General features: G+C 39.6%; 5 protein-coding genes across 6 annotated transcripts; 4 read left to right on the forward strand and 1 right to left on the reverse strand.

Annotated features, from left to right (window-relative positions):
• Window positions 1-1805: 1805 nt before the first annotated feature.
• LOC111329142 (uncharacterized) lies at window positions 1806-12699 on the reverse strand. 2 transcript variants are annotated; one of them, XM_022933754.2, is made up of 12 exons: window positions 12403-12699; window positions 9522-11444; window positions 9214-9410; window positions 8574-8783; window positions 8165-8325; window positions 7007-7048; window positions 6072-6307; window positions 5395-5880; window positions 4951-5016; window positions 4194-4366; window positions 2942-3054; window positions 1806-2296 (listed from the first exon to the last, which is right to left on the reverse strand). In XM_022933754.2, exons 1-11 carry the CDS (start codon window positions 12578-12580, stop codon window positions 2959-2961), a joined length of 3768 nt encoding a protein of 1255 aa, XP_022789489.2. In that variant the 5' UTR covers window positions 12581-12699; the 3' UTR covers window positions 1806-2296; window positions 2942-2958. The 2 variants fall into 2 exon arrangements, with proteins under 2 accessions (XP_022789489.2, XP_088599644.1); XM_088743518.1 differs by having other exon boundaries at window positions 9522-11456.
• Window positions 12700-13961: 1262 nt separating this feature from the next.
• On the forward strand, window positions 13962-16074 carry LOC111329159 (uncharacterized). The gene is made up of 2 exons (XM_022933768.2): window positions 13962-14914; window positions 15771-16074. The coding sequence occupies exons 1-2, from the start codon at window positions 14053-14055 to the stop codon at window positions 15887-15889; spliced, it is 981 nt and encodes a 326-aa protein (XP_022789503.2). The 5' UTR covers window positions 13962-14052; the 3' UTR covers window positions 15890-16074.
• Window positions 16075-17666: 1592 nt separating this feature from the next.
• LOC111329168 (uncharacterized) lies at window positions 17667-19126 on the forward strand. The gene is made up of 2 exons (XM_022933777.2): window positions 17667-18565; window positions 18945-19126. Exons 1-2 carry the CDS (start codon window positions 17995-17997, stop codon window positions 19007-19009), a joined length of 636 nt encoding a protein of 211 aa, XP_022789512.2. The 5' UTR covers window positions 17667-17994; the 3' UTR covers window positions 19010-19126.
• Window positions 19127-19571: 445 nt separating this feature from the next.
• On the forward strand, window positions 19572-21639 carry LOC111329160 (uncharacterized). Its single transcript, XM_022933769.2, has 2 exons — window positions 19572-20325; window positions 20818-21639. The coding sequence occupies exons 1-2, from the start codon at window positions 19791-19793 to the stop codon at window positions 20925-20927; spliced, it is 645 nt and encodes a 214-aa protein (XP_022789504.2). The 5' UTR covers window positions 19572-19790; the 3' UTR covers window positions 20928-21639.
• Window positions 21640-21718: 79 nt separating this feature from the next.
• On the forward strand, window positions 21719-23317 carry LOC111329161 (uncharacterized). The gene is made up of 2 exons (XM_022933770.2): window positions 21719-22202; window positions 22418-23317. The coding sequence occupies exons 1-2, from the start codon at window positions 21737-21739 to the stop codon at window positions 22882-22884; spliced, it is 933 nt and encodes a 310-aa protein (XP_022789505.2). The 5' UTR covers window positions 21719-21736; the 3' UTR covers window positions 22885-23317.
• Window positions 23318-24386: the final 1069 nt, after the last annotated feature.

Below are 24386 nucleotides of genomic sequence, written 5' to 3' on the forward strand. Positions count from 1 at the left end.
ATCAACTTAACGGCCTGCTCTCAGTTGGCTTGTTAGCTCAATTGGTTAGAGCGCTGCACTAGTATCGCAGAGGTCAGTGGTTCGAGTCCCGTACAGGCCTGATTTTTTTCAGGTCTGAATTTCGCTATTGCTCAAATAGCGCTATCTACTGCGAGGATCGTCCATCATACGTATCCATTATTGTCGCGAAATGTATTATTTTTCCCCGCACTAGCAATGGTCGCTCGCGCGAAAAAAAAAAATTCTGGCGAAGTCGGATTTGCTGACGCTATCAGCGTACACTATCGGGATTTTGAGCACGCTTACGTATAATGAATTTGACTGCGCGACTCTGCTAGCTATGTTCTAATAAACAATAACACTAGAACAGATTAAAAGCAACAGCTTTTCACTTCCGACGTTCACGTTGAAAGCTGGCTCAAGTTCTTGAATAGGTAAGGACTCTTTGATTTTACAATGGCAGCCTGTTTTGCCCTTTGCCAAAATATCAAAGTGATCCCACTTGATATCAAATAGTAGTAGTAATGAAAACTAGAAAGCGGAAAATCAGAAATCGGGCACTAGTGTCCAAATCCAAAATCGGCCACGAGTGTCCAAAATCCGAAATCGGTCGCCAGTGTCCAAAATCCAAAATCGGCCGAACGACCGAAGATGTCCGAAACAAACAAAAGCCAAGAGCGTGGAATATCGGGTAAAACTCGGCAGACTTCGTTGTGGGTTAAGAGGTCATTCGTATTCTATTGTTAAACTCACCCACTCATCAGAACAACATTATGGCTACGCCTCCATGGAAGGCAGTAGAAAGGGGGACATGGGGGGTTCTAAATACCGCAACACCGAAAACAAAATAGAACCGGCAAACACCGCATCACCGCAAGAAATATTATCAATACACCGACACCGCGATATAGCCCAAGTCTCAGGATTTACCTGGTCTGGTTTCACTCATCTTTACCATGCGCCTAGTCTTTGGCTGGCCGCGGCGTGTGATGGAGGTCCAGAGGTCAAGTAAAATATTAACGAACACTGCCTGGGGTTAATCAGCTAATGTTTATTAAAAATTAACTTGGATGTGTTACTTATTGAGTTCGGTAATTAACGACGGGTTATGAAAACCTAGTTTTTAAAAGGGTTAAGGAATAAACTGCAACACCGGAAATGGTTTATTTCACTGAACACTGTCGATTCTGAAATTACGGTACAAACATTGTACACCGTGAGGTTTGAGATCTCTGCAACATCGCTATGCGAGTTGTTCTTCGCCGCAAAAGTAAATTTGAATTTGAACTCCCCTTTTGACATCCCATTAAGAAAAGGGTCAACAACGCAACATCGCAAACTCCAATGTCCCCCTTAAAAGCCATGACTAGGAGAGTAGGGCGTTATCTAAGTGTTGCAAATAGCATAGAGAAATTCGAAATGAATGAAGAAAGGGAAGCCAAAAAGGGAGAAACTCAATCATCACGGGAGTGCTGATGAACGCCGCTCGCTGAGCGATTATTTCGCCCAAAATCACCTATTTTAAAAGAGACTTCTCCAGCGATACCAGAAAAGGAGAGTTTTGAGAACAAAAAGTTTCCAGAGATGCTTTCGTGGTACAGGAAGTCGGAGATTGTGACCTCCCTGTCCCCTGTCCCCCTTCTTAATAGATAAGACAGTGTACGCCTTATGCCTCTCAATATTGTACAATGTAATAGAACATCCTGCACAGAGTGTTGATCCGGGCAGAGTGCTCATGATCAAGATATATTACTCCCCGGATCCACACAAAAATTGTTCAAGCTTTTCACAGAGCAGTCGCCGAATCATAGTTCTTAGTTTATTTTGTGTTTTCTTCAAAATTGCCTCGGGAAACATTCTATTTATATTTTATGATCTAGCAGCGCTCAACTAGCAATGCACACAACTAATTTTTCTTTAAGTATGCGGAGATCTTCTAATCCACGTCGTTCAGGCTTTCGATAGAAAATCAGAATCTAAAAATGTTCCCTGTGTTATGAAGAAGTTTATAATGTCATCTGTGTATTTAGACTTTGCGAGTGAGGGCAGTGGGCGGCCTTAATCACGACCGTAGATATAGATCGATAAATCCCCATTTTAGGGTTCCATGCATGTTGACAACCGTTAAAAATAAGAACTGCCAAATAATCAGGTGAATAAAATCAAGTCTTCAGTCTTATTCATTAACCAGTTATCATGAGAGCTCTCTCTCGCTCTCTCTTTCTCCCTCTGCAGTGATCTTTACTATCCACTGCGCCAACGTTGAGTTTCCTTGCATATGACCTCCTTGATTTATCTTTGATGGAATCAGAAAGAAAGAGTGTTCAGTAACATGTAAGAAAAATAAAATTGGGTGAAATATGGCCTAAGACTTTAACTATAGCAATCGGACAAGCATATGTAGAGTTCTGGTCTTGGGTTTGAACATAAAAATCGTCATCTGAGTTAATTGCATCGAGCTCAGCTAAGCGGAATTATTTATTGTGAGGCATGATATGTATTCTTATTTATTTTTGCTTATGCACACAGCACGTTTGAATTATATAAGCTTATGACAACGTTTTGCATACAATATTGAGCAACAAAGTTGGGATTTTTATCAAGGATGGCAGAAACCCTTCTTGAAAATGTTTGAAGTGACAGTGTAGACTTTAATGAACTCTTTAGACCCTAACATCAGTAGCTATATTCTCCATACTCCTCTACATACATTTCTTTTGGCACTGACCAAGAGAATTGTTATAAAAATCAAAGCTTGTTAGGCTGACGATCATTTCCTTTATTCTCATGACCTCAGTGAGAGACCCAGCTGTACTATACTGTAAGGAGAAATTAGATGCTGGTCACTGTTAGGGTTTACAGGATTAAATCAGGATCGTCTATGCACAACCTGCTCTTCTCACCAGCCACTTAACTTTATATCTGAACAATGAAATATCACCTGTTTGCTTTATAACGTTATTTGTCTCGAGGTTTGGAAGATTTTTCTTTATTATTCTTTTTGTCTGGAACAGAAGATTTCTTCAAAGCAGCAAGACCAGGTTGCATGTTGAACTGGAAATAAAATGAATTAAAATGATGCACGTCACATAACAATAGTAAATACTGATGCATCTGATGTGATGGTCATTCATAGGTGAGAAAAGTTTGATATCACGAAAGTGAACATCCCCAACTTTCACGCCGCAAAGCAGCCGGATAGAGAAGATAGATAGATAGGAAATATCAGTTAATCAACGTATAAATCGCAGCCAGAGACCGTATTGCGTTACACAATACGGGTACAAAAGCTATGACGTTGAATAAAAACTTTAAATGTGCTTAAAAAAGCTATAAGGGTATGGTACTATCGATATACAGAAAAAATTATATAGGTTGATAGTTTCTAAAGAAACTGTTTGGGGCTGCGTCGGTGGGGGTAAAGATATATCATCAAAGTTGAAATGGTAAATTGGCCACCGTATCGATTACAAAAGCTGACGTTTCGAGCGTTAGCCCTTCGTCGGAGCGAATAGAGGAATTGTGGGTTGTGTGTACTTTAAAAGGCAGAAAATGGAACTACGTTATTGGTGGGAACATGGCAACGAGAAAAACACGAATAAATTAGTGGAATGAAAAGCGTTCCTTGATCCCTGTGGGATTTAGACTGCCGGTTTGAAAGATGAGCTTTTGTTCAAGAGTTTTACGGCTTTCCGTGCTACCTAAGTGTAAGGAAAGATAGCAGATTACCTTATGTTGCTTAGAATGGTTAGGTAAATTAAAGTGTCTACCGACTGGTTTCGATGTGTCCTTGTCATTCTTTTCCACGTCGCGAAGGTGCTCTCGGAATCGGTCACCTAGTCTAACCGATTCCGAGAACACTTTATGACTACTTAAAACAGAAACCATCAAGGATCCGAATAAAATCTTATAGAGAGATCCAGTGGCCATCTTTAAGTGTTTACCAGGAGGCTAACAAGAAAGCTAACTATTCCCAGCCCTGTAGGTTTTAAATTTGATATCGAAAGTTGTTGCATGGCTGAGAATGTACAGGGAGAACCTGTCTGAAAGGCTTCATCTTTGCACGTTGCTTTTTTACAAGTCTTTGCTTGCCAAGAATGTTATAAAAATCCGTTTCCAGTAGAAAGTTCTAGCTCGAGTTGACATAGGTTTACTAAGCTGTAATAAAGTTAAGGTATGCGCCTCTTTCTTACAGTACGCGATTCCATCATTTCTCCTCCAGGGACTTGGAAAAATGATGCCATCTCCTTCTGGGGCACCATAGGAAGTTGCGATCCCTCAGATTCCGTTCCTTCTTGGGAAAACATGGCTGATGGTTGTGGCTCAGGAACACCAAAGCTAGACGGATTAAAACCTGCAAATTGCTCTGTAGAACAAAAAAGATCCGCAGGTACGATCAAGGGGTTAAATAAGTCAAATATCTTTTCAATGAATTTGAAACACTATCGGCTCAAAAATAAAATTGTGAGTCACAAGAACAAAAAATAGTAATACAAGTGATACTTATGATAATAGTAAGGACGATGATATTTACAATAACAATGATAATGGCAACAATAATGATGATGATGATGTTAACGATAATAATGACACGGAAAACCGAATGAGGCGTGAATTTGTAAAGTGGTTACTTATAATATTCTAAAATTGTCCCTGTTTGTAACTTGGTTGTGGTTTTGGCAGTAATTAACTGGCTGATTCTAAGTTACTTTAAATTTCTGCACAGATGTTTAATAAAAATAAACTGAGTCAGTGACCTCAAACATGCAATAGTTTAACTTTGGTTCTTGTTCATTTGATCATTATTGTGTTATCTAGATTGCTGGAGTTGCATGTCACTCTGATGTTTGCTTTCTAAAACATTAGAAGCAAAACTCGATCATTTTATATAAGTATAACAAGGGAAGGTGTGGACGACAGAGTCTTCAGTTAAAAAGAATATTTCAGTACCTCCGCTCATTTGCTGTGTTTCTGGTATCATGGGCTCTGGTCGTCTCTCTGGAAGTTGAGAAAGGCCTGTGCCAATCACAGAGAAAAACTAAATTAGCCTTAATTATTTGTGGTGTAACTCAGTTAAATAGCTCAAGTTGCTTTACCTTCCGCTTACAAGTTTCTCTAAAACTTTTCCGTTTATGCGAGAGTTGAGAGGTAACAAATCTTAACGATCATACGCGTGGTTAGTCATCAAAGAGGGATAGATATGTAAGACGTACTATAGCTTTACACCAGCTTTAGATACCAATGCTGGCAATAAGCAATATACTCAAAAACTTGAACCAATTTCCACTTGCTAAAACATAACAAAATATCTCAACCAAATGATAAAAATAAAAAATCTTAGTTTTTAAGATACTGGTAACGGTATACATTTGATTGACGTCTTGTCACCCATACCTGGCATTTCTGACATTTGTTCTCTCATTAAAGCACTTGGCATTTCTGACACGGGCTCTCTCATTGAAGAGCTTGGAGTCCAGGGACCGTTTGGTGTACCACTGAAAAAATTTGCACTCTGAAATCGAGGTACCTTGAAGAAAGGGTTATTTTGGGGTGATGGGAAACCGCTGAAGGGTGATAATGGAATTGGCATACGATCCGTCTGTAAGCCGGCCATTCTCAATGCCGAAAGTCCGGTAGGAGCCATCCTGGAACGAAGAGCTGGCATCATGGATGACTTAAAACTCAATTGTTGTTGAGGCTGTGCAAATGGCAATGACGGAAAAGCAGCACCTGAAAACGGTGATTCCGGTAAACCGAACGATGGTAAACCTCCAGAGGAAAGCGCTTGAGGCATAGCCGCCAAAAATTGTCGTTTTGTGGTTTTATCCTTCTTCTTCGAAGACTTTTTTGATGGTGATCGTTTCTTCCTTGAAGCCATCCCTGTCAAGAGATGAAAACTTCGAATCGGTTCATCAATAAAGTTCTTAGTCTCTTCCCATTCAACTCTTGGTGTCTACCCTTCGGCTAGACATTCACTGAGTCCGTTGGCTTATTATGTCATGATCAAACGAAGACGATTCTGTTCTGGTAACTTGGTGTTGAATATAACCATCCATATGTATTTAACTTACCTACTATTCCCATTCCAGGCTGTGCAGCAATTGGAATGCTGATACCAGTAACACTTGACAGTTGTCGAGAAAAGGCCATTTGAGATGGCGTCAAAGAAGAGCGCATCTGAGGAACTCTAGGGGCTGGGAAACCCGATGGAGACATTCCTATAGCAGGTGATGACATTGCAGGAAGGCCAGAGCGACTCATGGCCCTGATGTCGAACGGTTGTGATGGTTGTAAAGACGGAAACATCCTGAGGAATAAGGTACTAAAAATTAACACTAGAAGGCTGTTTTCCTTTCCAAAGAGGTACTTTGAATAACATAATGATTCAAGGAACTTTTTGAAGCTGCATTTAATTGTTATCTGTGATAAACTGTAAGTTCTTCAGATATTGCACCAACTATTCCAAAGAGCTTTTGAAGAAAGGGATAGAAAGTTTCACGTAAAAGTAATAATTCATTAACAACCAGTATTATTCAGTAACTCTTCTTCAGTAAACGATAAATATCAAAAGTCTCTGATATATGCAGGCGGTTCATCAAAATAAGCTGTAAGCTTCATTTACACTGAATTTATTTGTACAACCACCAAAGACCTCTTTCGAAATTCTGGTTTTTACATGTTCGAACTCTGATTTGTAAGCTTACAGGTATTTGTCTACAAAATTATAGCACATGAAAAATCATGACAGAAGTATGTCACATTTTAGCCTGTACCTTTCCTTTGTGTCAAAATGAATTTTTTAAATTCTTTTAAACATTAATGAATCATTAAATCATTAGATGACTGATGTATGTATCGAATGTTTCATTGGCTGATTGACTGTATGACTGAGAGATGACCGATGAGTTTTTGTGATTGGTAATTTCCTAATTCTTGATTCTAGCTCACAAAGGGTGTCAAAATCGACTGACAGGTTTGGTTTAAGGCGTGAGATAAAGTAACTTACCTTGCTCCTGTGAGGCCCGGCTGCGCATTGGATGCTGGGTATCTATAATGAAAGGGTCGAAGTCAGGAACAATTCAAAACTGATGAAATACTTTTGATTCAAATAATGGTGCAGCTTGAAGATAACGTCATTTGAATGCATCTGTGGCTATCGATAGTTCGTAAGTTTTTTTAACATTAGAAGACCTCAATCATACAAACTGTACTCCGCGCCTTCTCAGACACATTCATTTTCTGATGCAAAAACTCGGCCAAATTCAAATTGGTCATTTTTAATTTATATCTTCGTCTATGCTGAGCGATTTGTGATATGACAAAAAAAAAAAGCCAACATGGAGTAAATAAATGTAGTTTTTCATATCAAGTGTTCTGAAGCATACAGTTTCACTGCCACGGTACACTGAAGTACACTTATTTCGTAACTTATGTCACAAGTGGCCAATCGTTGTTTCAACTTTATCTAAGGCCTATCTCATTCAATTGGGAATTATTTAATGCAGAATGCTATCTTGCATCATTGTTTAATAATGCTATCATTGTATCGATCAGTTCAATTTGCACCAGTCTTTGACTCAAAAAAAGCACACGTTCGCTGCGAGAATGGAAGGACGCATATAGTCAATTAGCTCGGCGTAGGGGAAGGTAGCTGCTTGACTTTTATGGGCATTCAGGACAAGTAAGCCGTACGGAATGGCAGGTTGATTATAGGAGTAATGAGAAGTGCAAGTTTACTTGGCTATTTATAGACTTTGTAAAGGTTTTCGACTCAGAACGGCATGCGACATTCCTTTTCTCGCAATGAACATAATGGGTCAAAAGGTATTGCTAATTATTTAACATTATGTCGTGCGAATTTTTCAAGCGTGCCGAAACACATGCCTTTAATCGAAAACTTTTACGTGGTGCTCTTTAGAAAAATATCAGACTTAAAGGCATTTCAAAAGTATTTAATTTTGCTACAAAATTACATGAACGTGAATCATGCAACAAACTCCTGACGACTCATAAAAAATTGTATCTTGGTTTACTTTACTATTGGGTTATGTATTGGCAACATTTCCTCAACTGCTTATCTGTCATTTGCTTCTTTTTCGACGACGCAGTTCATTGGATTCGTCATCAAATTGAGAACTACTTATATGTAATTTTAGTTGAGGACCTAAGAGGTTGGAATCCCATTGGTCGGCTCATGACTGGAGATATGAACGGCGATATCTGCCTTTTCATCACTTTCTTCCCATGAGATGATTGGTGACGTCTGCTCTTAGATTTTAACTTTGTCGAGAACTCTCCAACCAATTGTTTCAGCTTCCCTCTTTTCTAAAAGTAAAGGCGCAACAGAATAGTGATCTTCAACTTTGAAACTCACATACATTTTTCTTTACTGAGATATAGAAAAGTTTTGACAAAGGTAGAATTAGCTATCAAAAATTCATTGTTTTGTGGTCCTTTAGCTTTATCTTGCTCAAAAATGATTCGCAATCATCGCATTACTGGCTCAGATGTAGATACTGAATAAATGGCAAGCAAATCAGACTACTGTATCATATACGAATGCTACAGCTTACCACTTTCTCGGGACTGGAAGCGACATGCTCACGCGTCGTGTGGACATCGACATTAACATTAGGTGCTCCAACATGGATGGAGTGAGAGGGACGATCGCGGAATGGTAATTCTTGTGCTTGTGGAATAAGACCAGCATGGGCCGCGGGATAAAGCGACGCATAAGTACTGGCCAATGGATATGTGGAAGGGTAAGCCATTACGTGTTGGGGCTAAATATGAAATATACATATAGAAAACGAGCCATGTCTTAATGCTAGCATACTCAGTAAGAGGAGCAGCAGATTTTTTCCATAGTCCCGAAGGCCCATGGAGCATATGTGGAAAGTATTCAAATATATAACTTATAAGTTAAGGTCTTTCATAAAGTGTACTCTACTTTTTTTAACGCATTGTTTTAATTCAGCAGCTATACGAAAGAAATCCTATAGAAAAATTATTGCTGTCGCCTGCTATGAGGCCAAAGATCAAAATTTATGAACTATAAAGAAGTGAAAGAGTCCAAAATGGGATTTTAATGAATGAGAAAAAAAAATGGTTATGTTCATGGGGTGATTTATCACACATCCTTCATGAATTAATCAAACATTGACTGTGAGGATTTAAAGAAAGTAATAATAAGTCATAAAAGGCGTGTCTTACATAATTAAGTGGGGTGTAATGGTAGTATGGATTGACTCCATGAGCCATCATGTATCCTGGGTAGAGGTAGTGGAATGGATATGCCACAGCCTGCTTCTTGATTAGCTCTTTCGCCATCTCACCAGGAATATCGGCTCTTCTAGAGGCTGCTTCTGTGGTTTGCTCCTCCGCTTCGGCAGGATACATGTTTGGATTTCCTTAATGAAGCATAATTCAAAAAGTTTTCAGAAGGAAGTTAATCTTCACTGTCATTCTCAAAATGTGTATCACTTAACCACAGTCGCACTATTCTTCTTATGCTAGCTCACCTGTTTCTCCAAAGGCTTCCATGGGTGATTCGCCCTCATTTGATGGACTCGCGCTGAAAGTAGACATCAAATCTTCGGACGGTTGCTGTTGGCCTTCCTGTGGCTGCCCCATGCTGCCCATTGCAGCTGCTCTGAGGGCATTTGCTCCTTCGTCAGGACTCATGCCAGCCAAACTTTCAGTTGTCTCCGCTGGTTCGGGTGACGAGTGTTCTCCATTCGCTTCCATTTCCTGATCATTAAAACCTTGGACTCCTGGGCTATTTGATAATCCCATAGGTGTTTGAAGTTTCTCAATTCCTGGAAATCCCATAGCCAAGCTCTGCATTTCTGAGTTTAGCAGGTCGGCGCCCTCCAGATGAGGACGTGTTCGTGGATCTTCTTTACTATCGCTACTCTCCTCCTCTCCTGGATTTTCTATTTCTTGTCTAGACTTTCCTTTTTCTTCTTTTAGAGCCTGCTTCTTGGGAGTTTTTGATCGTGTCCAGCATGGGCAGCCACAGCCACAGTGACGGAAATGACATGGAAGAGGCCAGGTCCACCCACCAATATAACCACAACCGGGATGTACACATCCCCCCCATCCACAGCAGCCTGGATTGTAGTTTATCACTTGCCTACTCTGAGAATTTTCATCCAAAGAGCCAGGAATGCCTGATCTATAGTAAGGACCAAATGCCCCATGAGGAGGACCATACGGTCCGTAAAAGCCTGCACCATACAGGCCATACGAATGAGCACCTAACAAAGGAAAGGCGGCGTGGTAACCGTGACCTGGGTACAGTGCTCCTCCCCATCCCATTCGACCTGGATGAAAATTATTTACAAAGTGTCTGCCAGTGGCTTTCTCTTCCTTTTTTAGTTCTTTTTCTATTTTTTTAGATTTTCCATTTGGAATTTTTGACTTAAAAAACCCATGGTCTCCAGGGAAGCCATATCCTAAGGCCGGAGTCGGGCCAAACCCGTAAAATGGTGTTAAATCCCCATATAGTGCAAAAGGATAAGGAATGTACTGACTATGACCAAAAAAGGGATATTCGTAATCCGTAAATGGTCCATAGCCTGACCAGGAAAAGTCAATCCCTGCAAATGGTTCATGTATGAATTCTCGCTTTGGGCTCTTCTTTTCTTTATCGTCTGTACTAGGAACATCTGAGCGAAAAGCAAGACCGTGTCTAATTCCTAGACCATACCCATACCCATGACCCCAGAAGCCGCCTAATGGTCCCCATCCTGGGTAACCACCGTTTCCCGGTCCCCAACCTCCCCAACCACCCATGTAGCCAGGCCACCAACGTTTTTCTGCTTTATCTTTCTTGCTTTGCTTTCCGGGGATCTCTGCTCTCAGAAGAGGATGATAGCTTTGGCCAGAACCCAACATGCCCCATCCATGACCGAAACCTCCAAAATCATAGCCACGCCCCCAGTCGCCTAAAGCACCCCAGCCCGGATATCCTTCATTTCCTAATCCCCATCCACCCCAACCTGCCATGTATCCCGGCCACCATCTCTTGTTAGCTTCAGTGTGTTTCACGGAGGATCTGGTTTGTCCTTCTGATGATTTCTCAGAGATGTTGGAACGGTAGTATCCCTGGCCCCAGGGAATAGGTGTGGGCGTAAATGGCACTGCAGCAAACCCTAAAGACGGATAAGCATAACCATAAGCTGGAAAGGCAAATGTCGGTAGCATGCGACGATTTAAGAGTGCTTTTTGCGCTGGCTTTTTAGGACTTTTTTTGGAAATGTGAGACTTGTGCCATCCTCCAAGTGACGGATACCCAGTCCATCCTGCATGACGGGATGGATGTCCTCCCCAGTGAAATCCCGGCCACTGTGAGACAGTACCCCAAGGGTGGCCATGGTGGTAGGGCCCGAGGTGGTAAGCATCTATTACTTGCTTTTTCTTTCCCTTGTTTTCTTTGTGGTCTTTTGAAACCACTAAGGGAAATAAAGGCATGGGTTAATTATCAATTAATCATAGTAATTACTTATAATATAACCAACTTTCCCCTCGAATGCCGTCAGTTCACTGATTGGATTTAATAAGTGAATTGACGAAATGTACTAAATATCACTATTTCCTCGGAGTAGGCCGCCTAAGCATATCGTTAACTGACATTCTCTCAGAGAGCCTCGAGACTGATCCAGTAATACGAGAAACCACTGAACCAATTAATCCAACCTGACTTCTTTAAAACAGCCACCCTTTCATGTCAACATGATTTTACATCGTGCGACACTTCAAACTGGTGGCATTTATGTTAATTTTTTCCATGGATATTCCTCTTGCTTGTATGATTGTCTTCAGCTTGTCAAAGATACTTCCAAAATAAAAGAAATTGGGTTTATGTTTGTTTTAAATCTGGTACCCCTGTCCTTTACAAGAAGGTCGGGTGATCCGTCGCTTTTTTTTAGTACTACATTGCCCATAGCTAAGTTTACGAATGCAACTGTTTTACCACAAGAGGTTCACAACCTCGCTTACGGCTATGATCTTTTAAGGCTGAAAAATGGATTAAACCATTTAAGTTTGAAGTAGCTTGAAAGCTAGTAATATCTATTGCTCAATGGAAACATTGTCTTCAATCATAGAAAGGAACGTGCTGATATTAATTAAGCTGAGATGCACCAAATGAAATCTGGAATGAAATTTAAAAAAATGCCTTTAGAGATCAAAGCAATAATCCATCATTGTTATTATTGTTATTATTTAGTCTTAGAATGAAAATATTTAATCTCAAATGGTATAAATTACTGCAAAAGACGCTCCTCTTTGTCACCCTGATATACGTGAGAATAACAAACAATTTTTAACTTAAATTACGGAACGAGAAACATATTTTTATATTGCACTGCGCGATATACAATCATATACTTGTCGTACCTTTGCCTTGCCCTCCACTGTTTGCCTTTGATCTTTTCAACAGATCGCTTTCTTCAAATTTTTTTTGATTTTCTACTGTGGCCGTATCTTCCAAAATGTTTGGTCTTCCTCTAATTCCACCGATGTAAACGCAAAGGAATGCAATAAACAACAGCACTTTCGACGCCAAGGCTGTCATTATGATCGCAAACTTCCCCTAGAGGCTTCCAATTTGAAATTGAAGGCCACGATGAAGAAGCTTCTTCAAACACTCTCGATTTCAGGACTTTCTTGGTGAGCGTAGAATATCCAATAAGTTTACCAATTTAACGTGGCAATAGGCCTCGTTGGTTCAATAAAAAATTAGCGCCTCGGCTATTGGTTGGTTTTCCACCAGCGCAGGTCCACTGCAAAACTTGACTTGTTAACTAAGAGAATTTTTGATCTGTTTTGAATAAATTATTAATTCGTTATGGCTACTGTCAAAATAACTATTAGCGGTTCTTTTGTTGAAAGGAAAACAACTATGGCGGATGAATTATTTTGTCTCAGACCGTTTCGTATTCAACAACAATTAAATTTTAAAGTAGTTTTAAGGTTTCCTCAACTGCTTCATCTACCAATATGGTGGGTTTTCAAACAAGTGTGGATCAGGTTAGATAAGTCTGACTCTTTTATTAGGGCAAATTTTGAAATAAATGATTAACACAATTAGTCTGAGGGTTCTGAAGAATAGAAATGAAAGGATAATTGAACTAAAACTTTATACTTTGACACTTAATAGCTTGTGGAGTTTGCATAGTAATTCAAAAAATCACTCTGGACTGTTATAACTTCACAGTGATCAATTTATATAGCAATTTTACCATTCTCTCCTGGTTTATGGACATTAGCCTGAGTAACCTCTTTAATAAGGTCATTATCGCCAATTTATAACTCACCCAACCAGTACGTAGAGCTTCTTTCTTGCTCTTTTGAAGCGTATCGGATATATTGGTCATTTTATTGTGAGAAGAGCCGTATTCTTAAAAAAGCCTGGCAAAGTTAGCTCATAGTTAGTAGAGGGGATGGTTAACTTAAAGATCGACTTTAGGGGCTATTTACTATTCAAATAAATTAATTCCCTTTTGCCGAAACTTCGGGAAAAGTATGTTCCAGTGTAGTTTAGAAGAGATCCAATAGCTATCTTTCATACAATACCTCATTCAATGAAACGGGTCGGTACTGTGAACAGCTTAAAGCTGTTTGTACAGGGTATTCTTTCATTAAACATACAACCAAAAGAAAACTGACTTTTTCTACGGGCAAACTTATTAGAGTTAACGAATATTTAATCTCTGAAATAACAAACAGAAAAAAACAAAACAGAGGTAGGAGTTATTTGATTTTTACGATCGGCTAACCCTGTAGAACACGATTTCTACACAAATTTATACAGTACCACCAACAAAAGAGTTTTTGTTTAGGACGATATCGGAAACATTAGCAATCTTTTAATTCTGATACTAACAGGTCTAAAATCGAGCAATTGATAGGGCTCTGCAGGTGCCACTTCACGCCATTTGAACAAATTTTACAATGACATAACATTACGTGCTTTACGTAATCGCAAATAGACAAAAAAATTGCCGAAACAAAATATTTTTCACTTTAAGACAGAAGAAAGTAAACATGAAACTTTTTCTACTAATTACTGTTTTATTATCCCTGTTAGACTTGACACCGGGCAAGCCATTCAAAGAACGCGAAGGCGAAGGTAGTTTCATTTCCGACAATAAATCCAACGTTGACGATGAGTTGGAGACATCTGTCGTAGATGGCGATGACGAAGACGAAGAAGACGGAAGTACCACTGAAGACCCAAGAATGAGGCAGAAGAGAAGTGATAATACGGAGCTCGAAAATGACGAAAGAAGTGGTGATTTCAGTGGAGATGACTTAGAAACTGAAGAAAAAGAAGGACAGACTAGCAAAGAAGACAAATCCTTGCTAAAAAGTGACCGTCCAAAGGGTAAAAGCGAGACAGACCTGCAGATGCAAAATACATTGGGAATCCAACAACCTTTCACTATCACTGCAATGCAGCCAGGAAAGCCTCAGGACCCATCTCAGAATGTGAAAACTCCCGAGCCGTTTTCTTTGAATTTCGCCGGTCCTGCTGGGAAAATAGAGATAACCCCATTTGAGCCTGCCATCAACAGAATGAAGAAAGTCAGAAGGCGATGTATGTGTCCATTACCTTGTGGACCAGCGCACGCATATGAAGTGATTGGCTGCAGCGGACCTTACAGCATTCCTTGTGGTGGATGCATTGGTGGTGGTTGGCCCGGTCTTGGATGTGGAGGCTTCGGCGGTTACGGTGGCCCTGGTGGTTTTTATGACATGATACCTCATCCAGGATGGGGTGGCTACCCCTTATACGGTGGATATGGATTTGGGTGTGGAGGGTGTGGGGGCTGCGGTGGTTGCGGTGGTTGCAATGGATGTGGCTGGGGAGGAGGAGGCTGTGGACATCCACCAATCGTGATGTGCTGTAAGTGCTGCTTTTAATTTTTTAAGAAATGATCGATGATAGATAAGAATAAATAACTTGATTAAGAGTTAAATGATATCGAGGCATGAAGACGGTAATAAGAAGTTTCATTCATGACAAACTGGCTAAAGGAAACATGTGATGTTCACCATGAAACACTTGTTTCAACATAAAAACAAAAACAACAAAAAAAATAAAAGAAACAAACAAACGAGACCATAACGACCATAAGGGGAAAGAATCCAGAAAACTGTCAAATTCTTTTCTTCTACGGTACAGAGAGATATCCTTTACGTAGGTAGAGAGAACCATAATTATGGTGGTTAACAACTTTTAACTACTTTACGCGACGTTACTTTAAACACAAAAACTATCTCCGCGCTACCTCATTTTTCTACTCAGTTCTAGATTTAGTATACAGCAAAGTATACCAACATAAAAACGCAAACGAATCCGCGGGTCTTTCACTCAGGGGGCTTCTCTTGGGAGAGTCTTGTAACTGGAGGGTGGTACTTTTTTTTTTAATCGGTTGGGAGTGTACGAACAGAGAATTTTGCTTCAAAATCTTTTCAGTCTAGCTCTAACAATATTGGGACAATAATTCAAAAAACGACAGCGGAAATTTCGATCTTAAGTTTTATATTTCGCACAGTGTATAATTGATAGTGCAGTAGCTAGCCGACAACACAAAATAATACCATTCAATACACTCCTTTTGGCTTCTCTCAGCCACTTCTATTTTGCCAAAGTAAAAAGCTAACGAGGGCTTTTCTAACGAAGTCAACAAATGGATGGGGGGAAGACTTATGACAGGTGTTTTTGCCACTTCAAGCCTTTAATTTTTTACTATCATCAGGTTGTAAAAAGAATGGTAAAGAGGGGGAAGGGGAACAACCCAAACCTCAAAGAGACAACCGCAATGTCTTTCCAGCCAAGCCACGTCATGTCAGAAAGGAGAAGCCCGGCCGTCCATGAGGCACTTCGTAAATCGAATTAGCCACCAATATCCAAAATAAAAGAAAAAAAATGCAAATACGAAAATAAATTTTTTAAAAATATCTGGACTGAACTCTTAAAGCCCGGTTTGACCGCAGGGCCGTGTAATATATTTGTTCTCAGTATTAACGAAATTAAGGAATAAAGTGAAGATGATTTATTTATTTTCTGTACTTCCTCGTTTATTTTGTTTCAAGTCAAATTTTTAAGGTCTTTCAGAACTGACGCAGCAACTCGAGTCTAATTGCAAGAGATGTAGCAAAACTGACAAATCATTCGTCACCGGCTACCTTCACCTGGACAATCAAACTACATGCGACCCTTCTGTTGAATCGATTCGATGTTTCCAACCATCGTTGAACTGAGGAAAGAGGATGATCTTAATAAGACAACTTAATAGGAAACACATTTCTCCAACTAATCAGGAACAGTGTTCTTTAATACGACCATGACAGGACTGGATCTATGCGCTCTTCACGGTCCCCGAATGCGACGAAAGACAAGTTGTTACCACTCCTGATGGTAAACTGACACCATAGCTTCTTGCATGACACGGAAGTAAAGAGCTCTCAAGAGTGCAGTCTGATCGATAATGTTATCAAACCTGATGAAGTTAAATTCTGACGGTTGTTCAGTTATAGTTTCTTTTCTTTATAAGTATTCGACTTACTTGGCACAAATCTCTGCCGTTAAGCGTCTTGTCTTGATGTCTTGCGTTCTTGCACTTTACCATTTGTAGGAACTACGCCGATTAAATTTTTTTACAAACGGTAGTTAAAAGGTTTCGTTATTTAGATTGATTACGATCTCTTCTTAAGGACTTAGAGGACGTTCAATCAATCTATTTCTGTATTCTTGTCACGACAAAACGGAATTGTTAAAAAATATTATTACAAGCACTAGTGCGAACTGGAAAGGTCACAATAGATAATCACCTCCTATTCAGCCAGTGCGTTCCAAAGAAGTGTTGTGCTAAAATCAACAGAAAATGATGATGGCTGTCGTCAAATTTACTATTTAAAAAAAAAAATAAATAAATAACAACAACAAGTAGATAGAAACATGATCAAAAGGCGACTTCCGGTTTAGCGTAAGTATGAAATGGCTGATGCACCATAATGGCTATGCCAATTAGAACCCCCTGAATTGCTAAAGTCATTTGCTTATATTTGCTAGTTGTTAATTGTGCAATGGAATATGACTTACACACAAAACAATGGCAGGATGTAGATAAATAAATTGTTTACAGTGCTCAAGCATTCACCTCAACCGAAGCGTTTTTGATGAGGAGCAGCAATGCTTTTGACGTTGGATGAAAGAAACTGTAAAATGACAACGGTCGATGATAAAAAAAAAACACCCACGAGCAAAAGCAAACTCAAAAAGGGACAAGGATTGTTAAGGAAGGCGAAAATGAGAAAAATTGACTAAATTTTTTATGATGTAAGTAACGTAACCTTTCTCGTGAAACGCTTTCTTTTTCGAAGCAAGCAAAGCATATTGAATGTTTATACTCTAGAAATTGGCTCCTTAACTCTGAGGATGTACTTTAAAATAACTATTTCGGTCAAAACCTTTTAATCAAAGTATAAAAAATTTTTTTTTCTACACTGTATAACTAAGCCTCATTTGTCACATATAGAACTTCTAAAATTTAGCTCATAATTAGGCTTTGAAATCCACTTTAGCCCTCTCGCACGTCTAAGTGATAAGGTCAGTTGTCGGGTATCAGGATATACAAGGAATAACATTGTTATTCCTTTACAATCATGGTACCAGAAAACAGCTCCACACCCATTCTCTGAAAAGAAAAAAGAACGGAAATACCCTGACGACTCTTTTTCTTATTTTATTTGAAAAGACAACAATTCCACTTCTGTGTTGAACTGACAATTCTTTCCGTCTGGAAACTAATTTGCAAGATACATCACTTTTCATGCCTGAATGAAATCGCTACCATCTGTCTCCTCGACAATGGGAATTTATGGACGACTTGAAAGCGGCACCTGCTCCTTAATCTTGAGATTCCGTGATTTCAATTCATTTACTTCATAAGAGGGGTGAAGAGCTCTTGTCTTCTCGTCATGAAAGCTTTCACTGTTTTCGGGTTGTTACTAGTTTTGCTAGTTGTCAAAGTGACGTTTTCCCACGGTGGAGGGGAAGGCACAAACCTTCCTCACTACGAAGAAAGAATGGAATCCACAGAACAAAGCAGTTATATCGAAAAGAGAGAATATGTAGAGAAGATGCTGGGTCCTGACTCGGGCGTCGAGGGTTTGCAACAAAAGATTGGAAGAAGAAAGGCAGAAAGATTAAACGATGACGACGAAAGAGCAACCGAAAAGGGACGAAGGCAAGAAAAAAGTCCTCAGAAACGTTCTCATCCTAACGTCTGCCCACCTGGATGGATCTCACCGTGGGATTACGCTGGTTCACACGGAGTATACGGCTCAAATTGTGGCATGTGTGATGGAGGCTTTGGTGGGGATGGATTTGACTCTGGGTGTGGCTATGGTGAGTGTGTCGGATGTGGTGGATGTTGCGGCGGTTACGATGGATGCGAATACGGTAAATTCTATGGTGGAATATTTCGTCCGGGTGGTCGTCGTTTCCCGCGGCTGTTTAGCGACGGGCGTATTCAGCACGTTTGGTTGAGTAAGTGAAATAAACCGTGAATGTTTCAAATGTTTTTTCATTCACCTTAGTTACCAGAACGATGTCCTTGTAAGTGTAAAATGAAGTGTTTACAGTGATAACTGATGGTGTAATAAAATAACTATTTGTGATTATATTAAGTCCATCATACCCTGGCATTAAGGCTAAAAATTCCCTGTTTCAGATTTTACTACTTTAAGGCTCCTTTCATTGAATTCATTCTAGTGAACCTGAACATGAATGCCTCTCAACAGGGAAAAATGAATTAATAGTAAAACTTAGCTTTAAGTATTAGTGTTACTTAATTATCCTTTACAATGCTTAACAATCCAAGTTTCCCAGGTAAATTATGTCACCTTATAATTAATTGTTCTCACAGGAGATGGCCGAACAAGAAGATTTATTCCTTCTCCGTTGCTGGTCCCGCGAAACTTTTACCACTAAGTTATGTATTTCTTTAACGAGAATTAAGAATTTGAAATCACAAATCCTGTCTCCAAGAGATGTAAATTAAAAAAGTACGTAAATGAAGAATTGAATAAAAACCATACACTACTAATATCTCAGTATCCTTTATTTGAGTGTTAGCAACTTAACTTTTTTGTTGTTTTCATCAAGATCAAAAATAAAATGAAAATTTAAAATTTGCCTTTAATCCTTGCTCTTCTATATAACTTTTTTTAAATGAATTTTTCGTAAAATTTAAACCTTATGATGACGACCAAAGATAATAAATCAGTCATTAAGTAAGAGGCTTTAAAATAATAAACCTCATAACTGTTACCGTTAGTTTGGTATTGTGTACAGGTAATTCAACAGACACTAGAAAATGTTTGCTTGAGAGAAAACAGAAAATTTGCAACGAGTTACATACATGTGTTTGAAAAACTCTGAAACTTGCTAGTTTACCCCCTTTAACTTCATCAAAACTTATTTAATGGGCGGAGAAGGAAAAAAGGGCGGAGAAACGTCAAAAGCCACCAAAAATACCAGCGAGTTACGGTCAATCTCTCCTACGACATCGCGGCCTAATATGCCATACCTGGGTTATTTCGGAGCTAAACAATGCTTTGGTTTCATTAACGTGATAAGCTTGTGAAATGGAGAGAATTCGGACCTGACTAAAAACTCGCATCTGCTCATACTATGGTTCTTGGCATCTCCTACTTCATTTCACGCTTCAACATCAGAAAATAAACCCCGACCGCAAAGCATAGAGTAAATTATGGAAAGGTTCACACATTTGTTACTTCTTTTTGCATCGTTTCTTTCATCTTCGGGGAAGACAATTCACCGTTTGAAACAAAGTGACAAAGAAGTCAAAAGAAAAATGGAAGCTGAAAAAGTGGATATCGGGAACTACATTGATTCTAAGGGGCGGGAAGTGAGACCAATTGAACCTGGCTACATTCACCAACATTTTAGCAAGAAGAGTAAATACGAAGAAAGTGCAGCCAGTCCAAAAGAGCGTAGACATTGTTTCTGTGGGATTCCACGAAGCTATAGTTGCCCAGACGGATTCCTTGCGACGCAGGTTCATTGGAACGACGCGCCTCTAACCGGTCCACTTATGCCTCCTAATCTGCCGACAGTGGGTCCACCTTTTGGCATTGGAGATGAACAGGCTTGGCTCCAAGATTCTTATGATGGCGAACTACAGCAAGATGTTTACGGCTGGAATTGGAAAGAGAGGTTAAATGACAATGTCCAGGCGGGACCTCAGCATGATGCAAGTCCGTGTATGCAACAAGGATGGTGTTGTGAGTAGAAATTAGAGTTCTCTTAACGGCCTGGGTTGACCTGCTTTTTATCATGGTTTTCTTATTAACGGATAAAGTGTAGGAGAATTGTTTCGTTTGTAAGATTAGTGCCATCACTCGAAATTTTTCGAGTACAGACGAAGGGTTAACCTTCTACTGAAAAGCCAGCTTTAGAAACTCTTCACGATAGCAAATTTACATTATCATCTCAGTCAGAAAATTATCGGAGTTAAATAGACCATAGTGTCTTTTTTTTTCTGCGCAAATTACGTAATAGCCACTGCCATTCAATAGAAATATATTTTTGAAAAATGCACGCTTTTTCACGAAGAATCAATTTCACACAAGCTTCTTTGAAGAGCTATAACTGCAAGTCTATTTTTTCAAAAACTTATTGGAATACTCGGGACCTGATTGAGCCTCTCGAAGAGGCACAAACATAAGAACAATGAAGTTATTGACATTATGTGAGGGTAATTGCTTGTTTTATAGGTTGCGGAGACGAACCAACCAACAAGGAATCTGATGCTGTGAAACCTGACAAGACGCCTACGCAACAGGAGGAGAAAGACACTGATCGCATAATAATAAATATTGCCTGATCAGGAAAAACGTTATTAGATCGGGGGGACGAGAAAAAGATCGATAAAACGACAGTGCTTAAATGGAGTAAACGTCCTACACAACTTAAACAACATGACCACATTCTCGTAAATTTTTCCAGAGATAAAAATGCTGGGGAAATTGTATAATTGCTGTGTTGTATATTTGTTTAAGTTCACCAAGCGTCGATGGAAATGTCGCATGAAAATAGAACGCAAAAATTCTGTGTTGTTGTAGACACAGTTGCTGTGCTTTTCTTTTTACTGATCATATTTGCCTCTGGGTGAAATTTACTACAGAAATAATATTTAAACTAAACGATTCGATCGGAGAAATCTCCACCGCGTTCTCGTCTTCACTTGATGATATGTTTTGTTATGTCAGGTGAAATTGAATAATTAACACATGTAATTATGAGCGTGTAAAGGCTTTTCCCGGAAAGATGGTCATAGTAGGACCACAAGCAACTTATTGTTCTACTTTGGTTCATAAACTGTCGCTACCAAACGTTCTTCATTCGTTGTAAACCTAAAAATTATAAAAAAGTTTACCTCCGAGGCTGCACAAATTGAATCTGCGAAAATTTATTTTTAAAGATGAGCCAAATCTTGATAGATCTGAGGTGTTTCAACTATATTTTTAATTAAACTTATTCACGATTTGCATTGTTAATGAGTGGATGGCTGATAGTAAAAAATTCCTTTCATGGTTTTAATTTTGAAAGTCTGACCTCAAAGATACCATTGTAGGTAAGACTCTCAGCTACCAGAAATCCAAGACTTCGATTGCAATCTAATCAATCGCCAATATGTCGGGATTTGGAATTGCTCATCTAAACATTTTTCTTTGCCTACTTGGTTTTACAATGGCTCTCGATGACTCTCACGCATTTTTCATGAGAACACACAGAGAGTCAATTGACGACGACCAAGTATTAGGATCAAGTAAATCGTCTCAAACCTCGGACTCAGAGAACCGACCAAAACTAGATGACCACAGTAATCGACGCTTCAAAAATCCCAAGAAAGTCCGTAATAAGAAAAGGTGCTTTCTAGGCTGTCCCTATGATTGTCCTGGTGGCCTCGAAGACACACTATTAGACTGCTCTCGTCCATGGGGTTGGGGTCCGGGTCCTCTGTACCCGGAGTATGGACCGCATTTTCATCGCGGCTGGGCTGGACACGGTGGTCCATTTGGATGTAATAACTGCGGTTGTGGAGGTCCCTGGAGAGTTCCTGGTTGCTCGTGTGGCTGTAATAACCACGGCTGGATTTGTAAGTCAATTCAAAGCCTGTTTTTACTCTAATTATATATTTCCATGTTGTTTTTTCTTAAATGGAGTAACGTATGACGTATAAAAATGCAAGCTTTCCATTAAGCCTGTACGTTTGGAAAGCAACACGATCGCTGACCGGCCATCAGTGTAACTTCGTTGAACATATTTATTAAGTTTGAAACATATTCATCTCGCTGACTGACTACTGTTTAGGTTGTGGTCAAGGTGGTGGTGAAGGCGGTGCCAATGATTGTCCGAAATTTAACGACGATGTTTCATCCAACGAGAAACCTCGACAAGGGGGGGCTCTGACACTTTTTCATCCTTTCTTTGGAAAAAAAGTACATTTTAAGGGTCCATTTAAAGTGACACAGGGCAAAAACGTTCAACGAGGATATCGAAGGCAGGAGATCACTTACGGTGCTACCCCTAATTACGGATATGGATGGGGGAATGGATATGGATGGGGAAATGAGTATGGATGGGGGCAGCCATCAGTATATCAAGATCCTTACCAGGGAACCTATGGTAACTGGCAAGTTCCTCAGCAAACTCAGCAAACTCAGCAAACGTGCCCAGACTGCCCGTTAGACAAGGTTGTTGGTAGTTTATTCCTATGGAGACCTAAGGGACCAGCTAAACCAGCCAATATAGGGAAACCAGCTACGAGAGGGAAATAAAATCCATAACTGCAGGTTTAACTACGTGGAAAGGCCCCAACAAGGACACAAGTCCATAAAAGATAATACCATGATATTTAAATTCTTAGCTTAAGAAGACAAGGTGAAGTTTTCCTTCAGGTACATGAAATAGATTCCAGACACGGTTACGAACTGTTCTTTCTATTTTGACTGAAAGCACAAATTCCAGTTGAGACCTAGTGCATTCCTCGGAAAGAAAAGGCATCAGAGCATTTTATGGTAAAGTAATGAGTAACCTGCAAACTGCACATTCCAACTGATTCAGTTAACAATATTTTACAAATATGATAGAATATCCACAGTTATGTTAAAAGTGTTAAAGAGAGTAACAGTTTTACAAAATAAGCTTCATAAGAGCGTCAACTTCGTGTAAACTGTACGTCCTCAATAAAATTTGCTTATTTTCACGCAATTTATGTTGGAAGTGTTTCTTCAGCCAAAAATCGGCCACTAGGATCCTATGCTAAGTTCCAGGGACCATAACCGCAGAGTTATTTCTTGCTAACTCGAAAACTCCGTTTCCCATCGTTATTGGGTCAAGCAGTACCAGATACTGTACATTTTCAAAATCTCACTCCTGCATGCAGTGTTACATTACCAGCAGAGGCTTCTAAGGGAAGTTTACCAAAGCTTTGGTATACAATCCTTTTACCTATCAGTTATGCGGTACACAGGGTTAAAACGCAATTATGAGGATTATCGTGGTTAAGGCATCCGAAAAAAGAAATTATTACGATGCTTTTTTTGGTCAAACTTCACGATACATTCCCAGGTAACGCACTCACTTATATGACGAACTTGAACAAACGAAAGCAACTACAAAATGCAGACTAAGAGGAGAAATTAGAATGAATAGATCCCTCGTTATCAAATGGAAAATAAGGCAATACCGGTGTTTCTTCTGTTTTAGACACTTGATGTCTTCATCATACGCTGAGGAATACTTTTTATATCCTTCACATGTGGAGGTTAATCTCGTCCTGGTAGCAAGGTACATTTTTGTGCTAGGGCATTTCATGCAAGGCGTTGCCTCCGCGATGAGGAGGCTAACTTTGTTGTTGTGTTTTTTTTTTTAGAGAACAAGAGCTGAGATTTCAAGTGGGTGAACTCCACATTCTGCGCTTTTGAAATTCATTGCATAAATTTCTTCACCTCAAATATTTCATATAAATCTGTATAATAACAGATGTTCACACGTTCGTTGTTGGGCATGAGTTAATTTTCTCGCGTTCTCGATAAAATTCGCGTCCACGCACCCCTGTGTGATGTCCTCCATAGATTTTCATATAGAGCGCTTTTCGATCGAGTGTGATAAAACCAAAACCAAAGCAGTCCCAAAGGTCAAACAAGAAGGGAAAATACCATTAATAGCCTATTAGAGCTCAAAGTAATCACAACGGCCAATCAGAAGACGGGAATTGCCATCAATAGTCTATTAGAGCTCAAAGTAAAACCGACCAAACTGCCTAGAGCGCAGGAAA

The sequence above is a fragment of the Stylophora pistillata genome, chromosome 1, assembly GCF_964205215.1.
Source record: "Stylophora pistillata chromosome 1, jaStyPist1.2, whole genome shotgun sequence".
NCBI classification, from domain to species: domain Eukaryota; kingdom Metazoa; phylum Cnidaria; class Anthozoa; order Scleractinia; family Pocilloporidae; genus Stylophora; species Stylophora pistillata.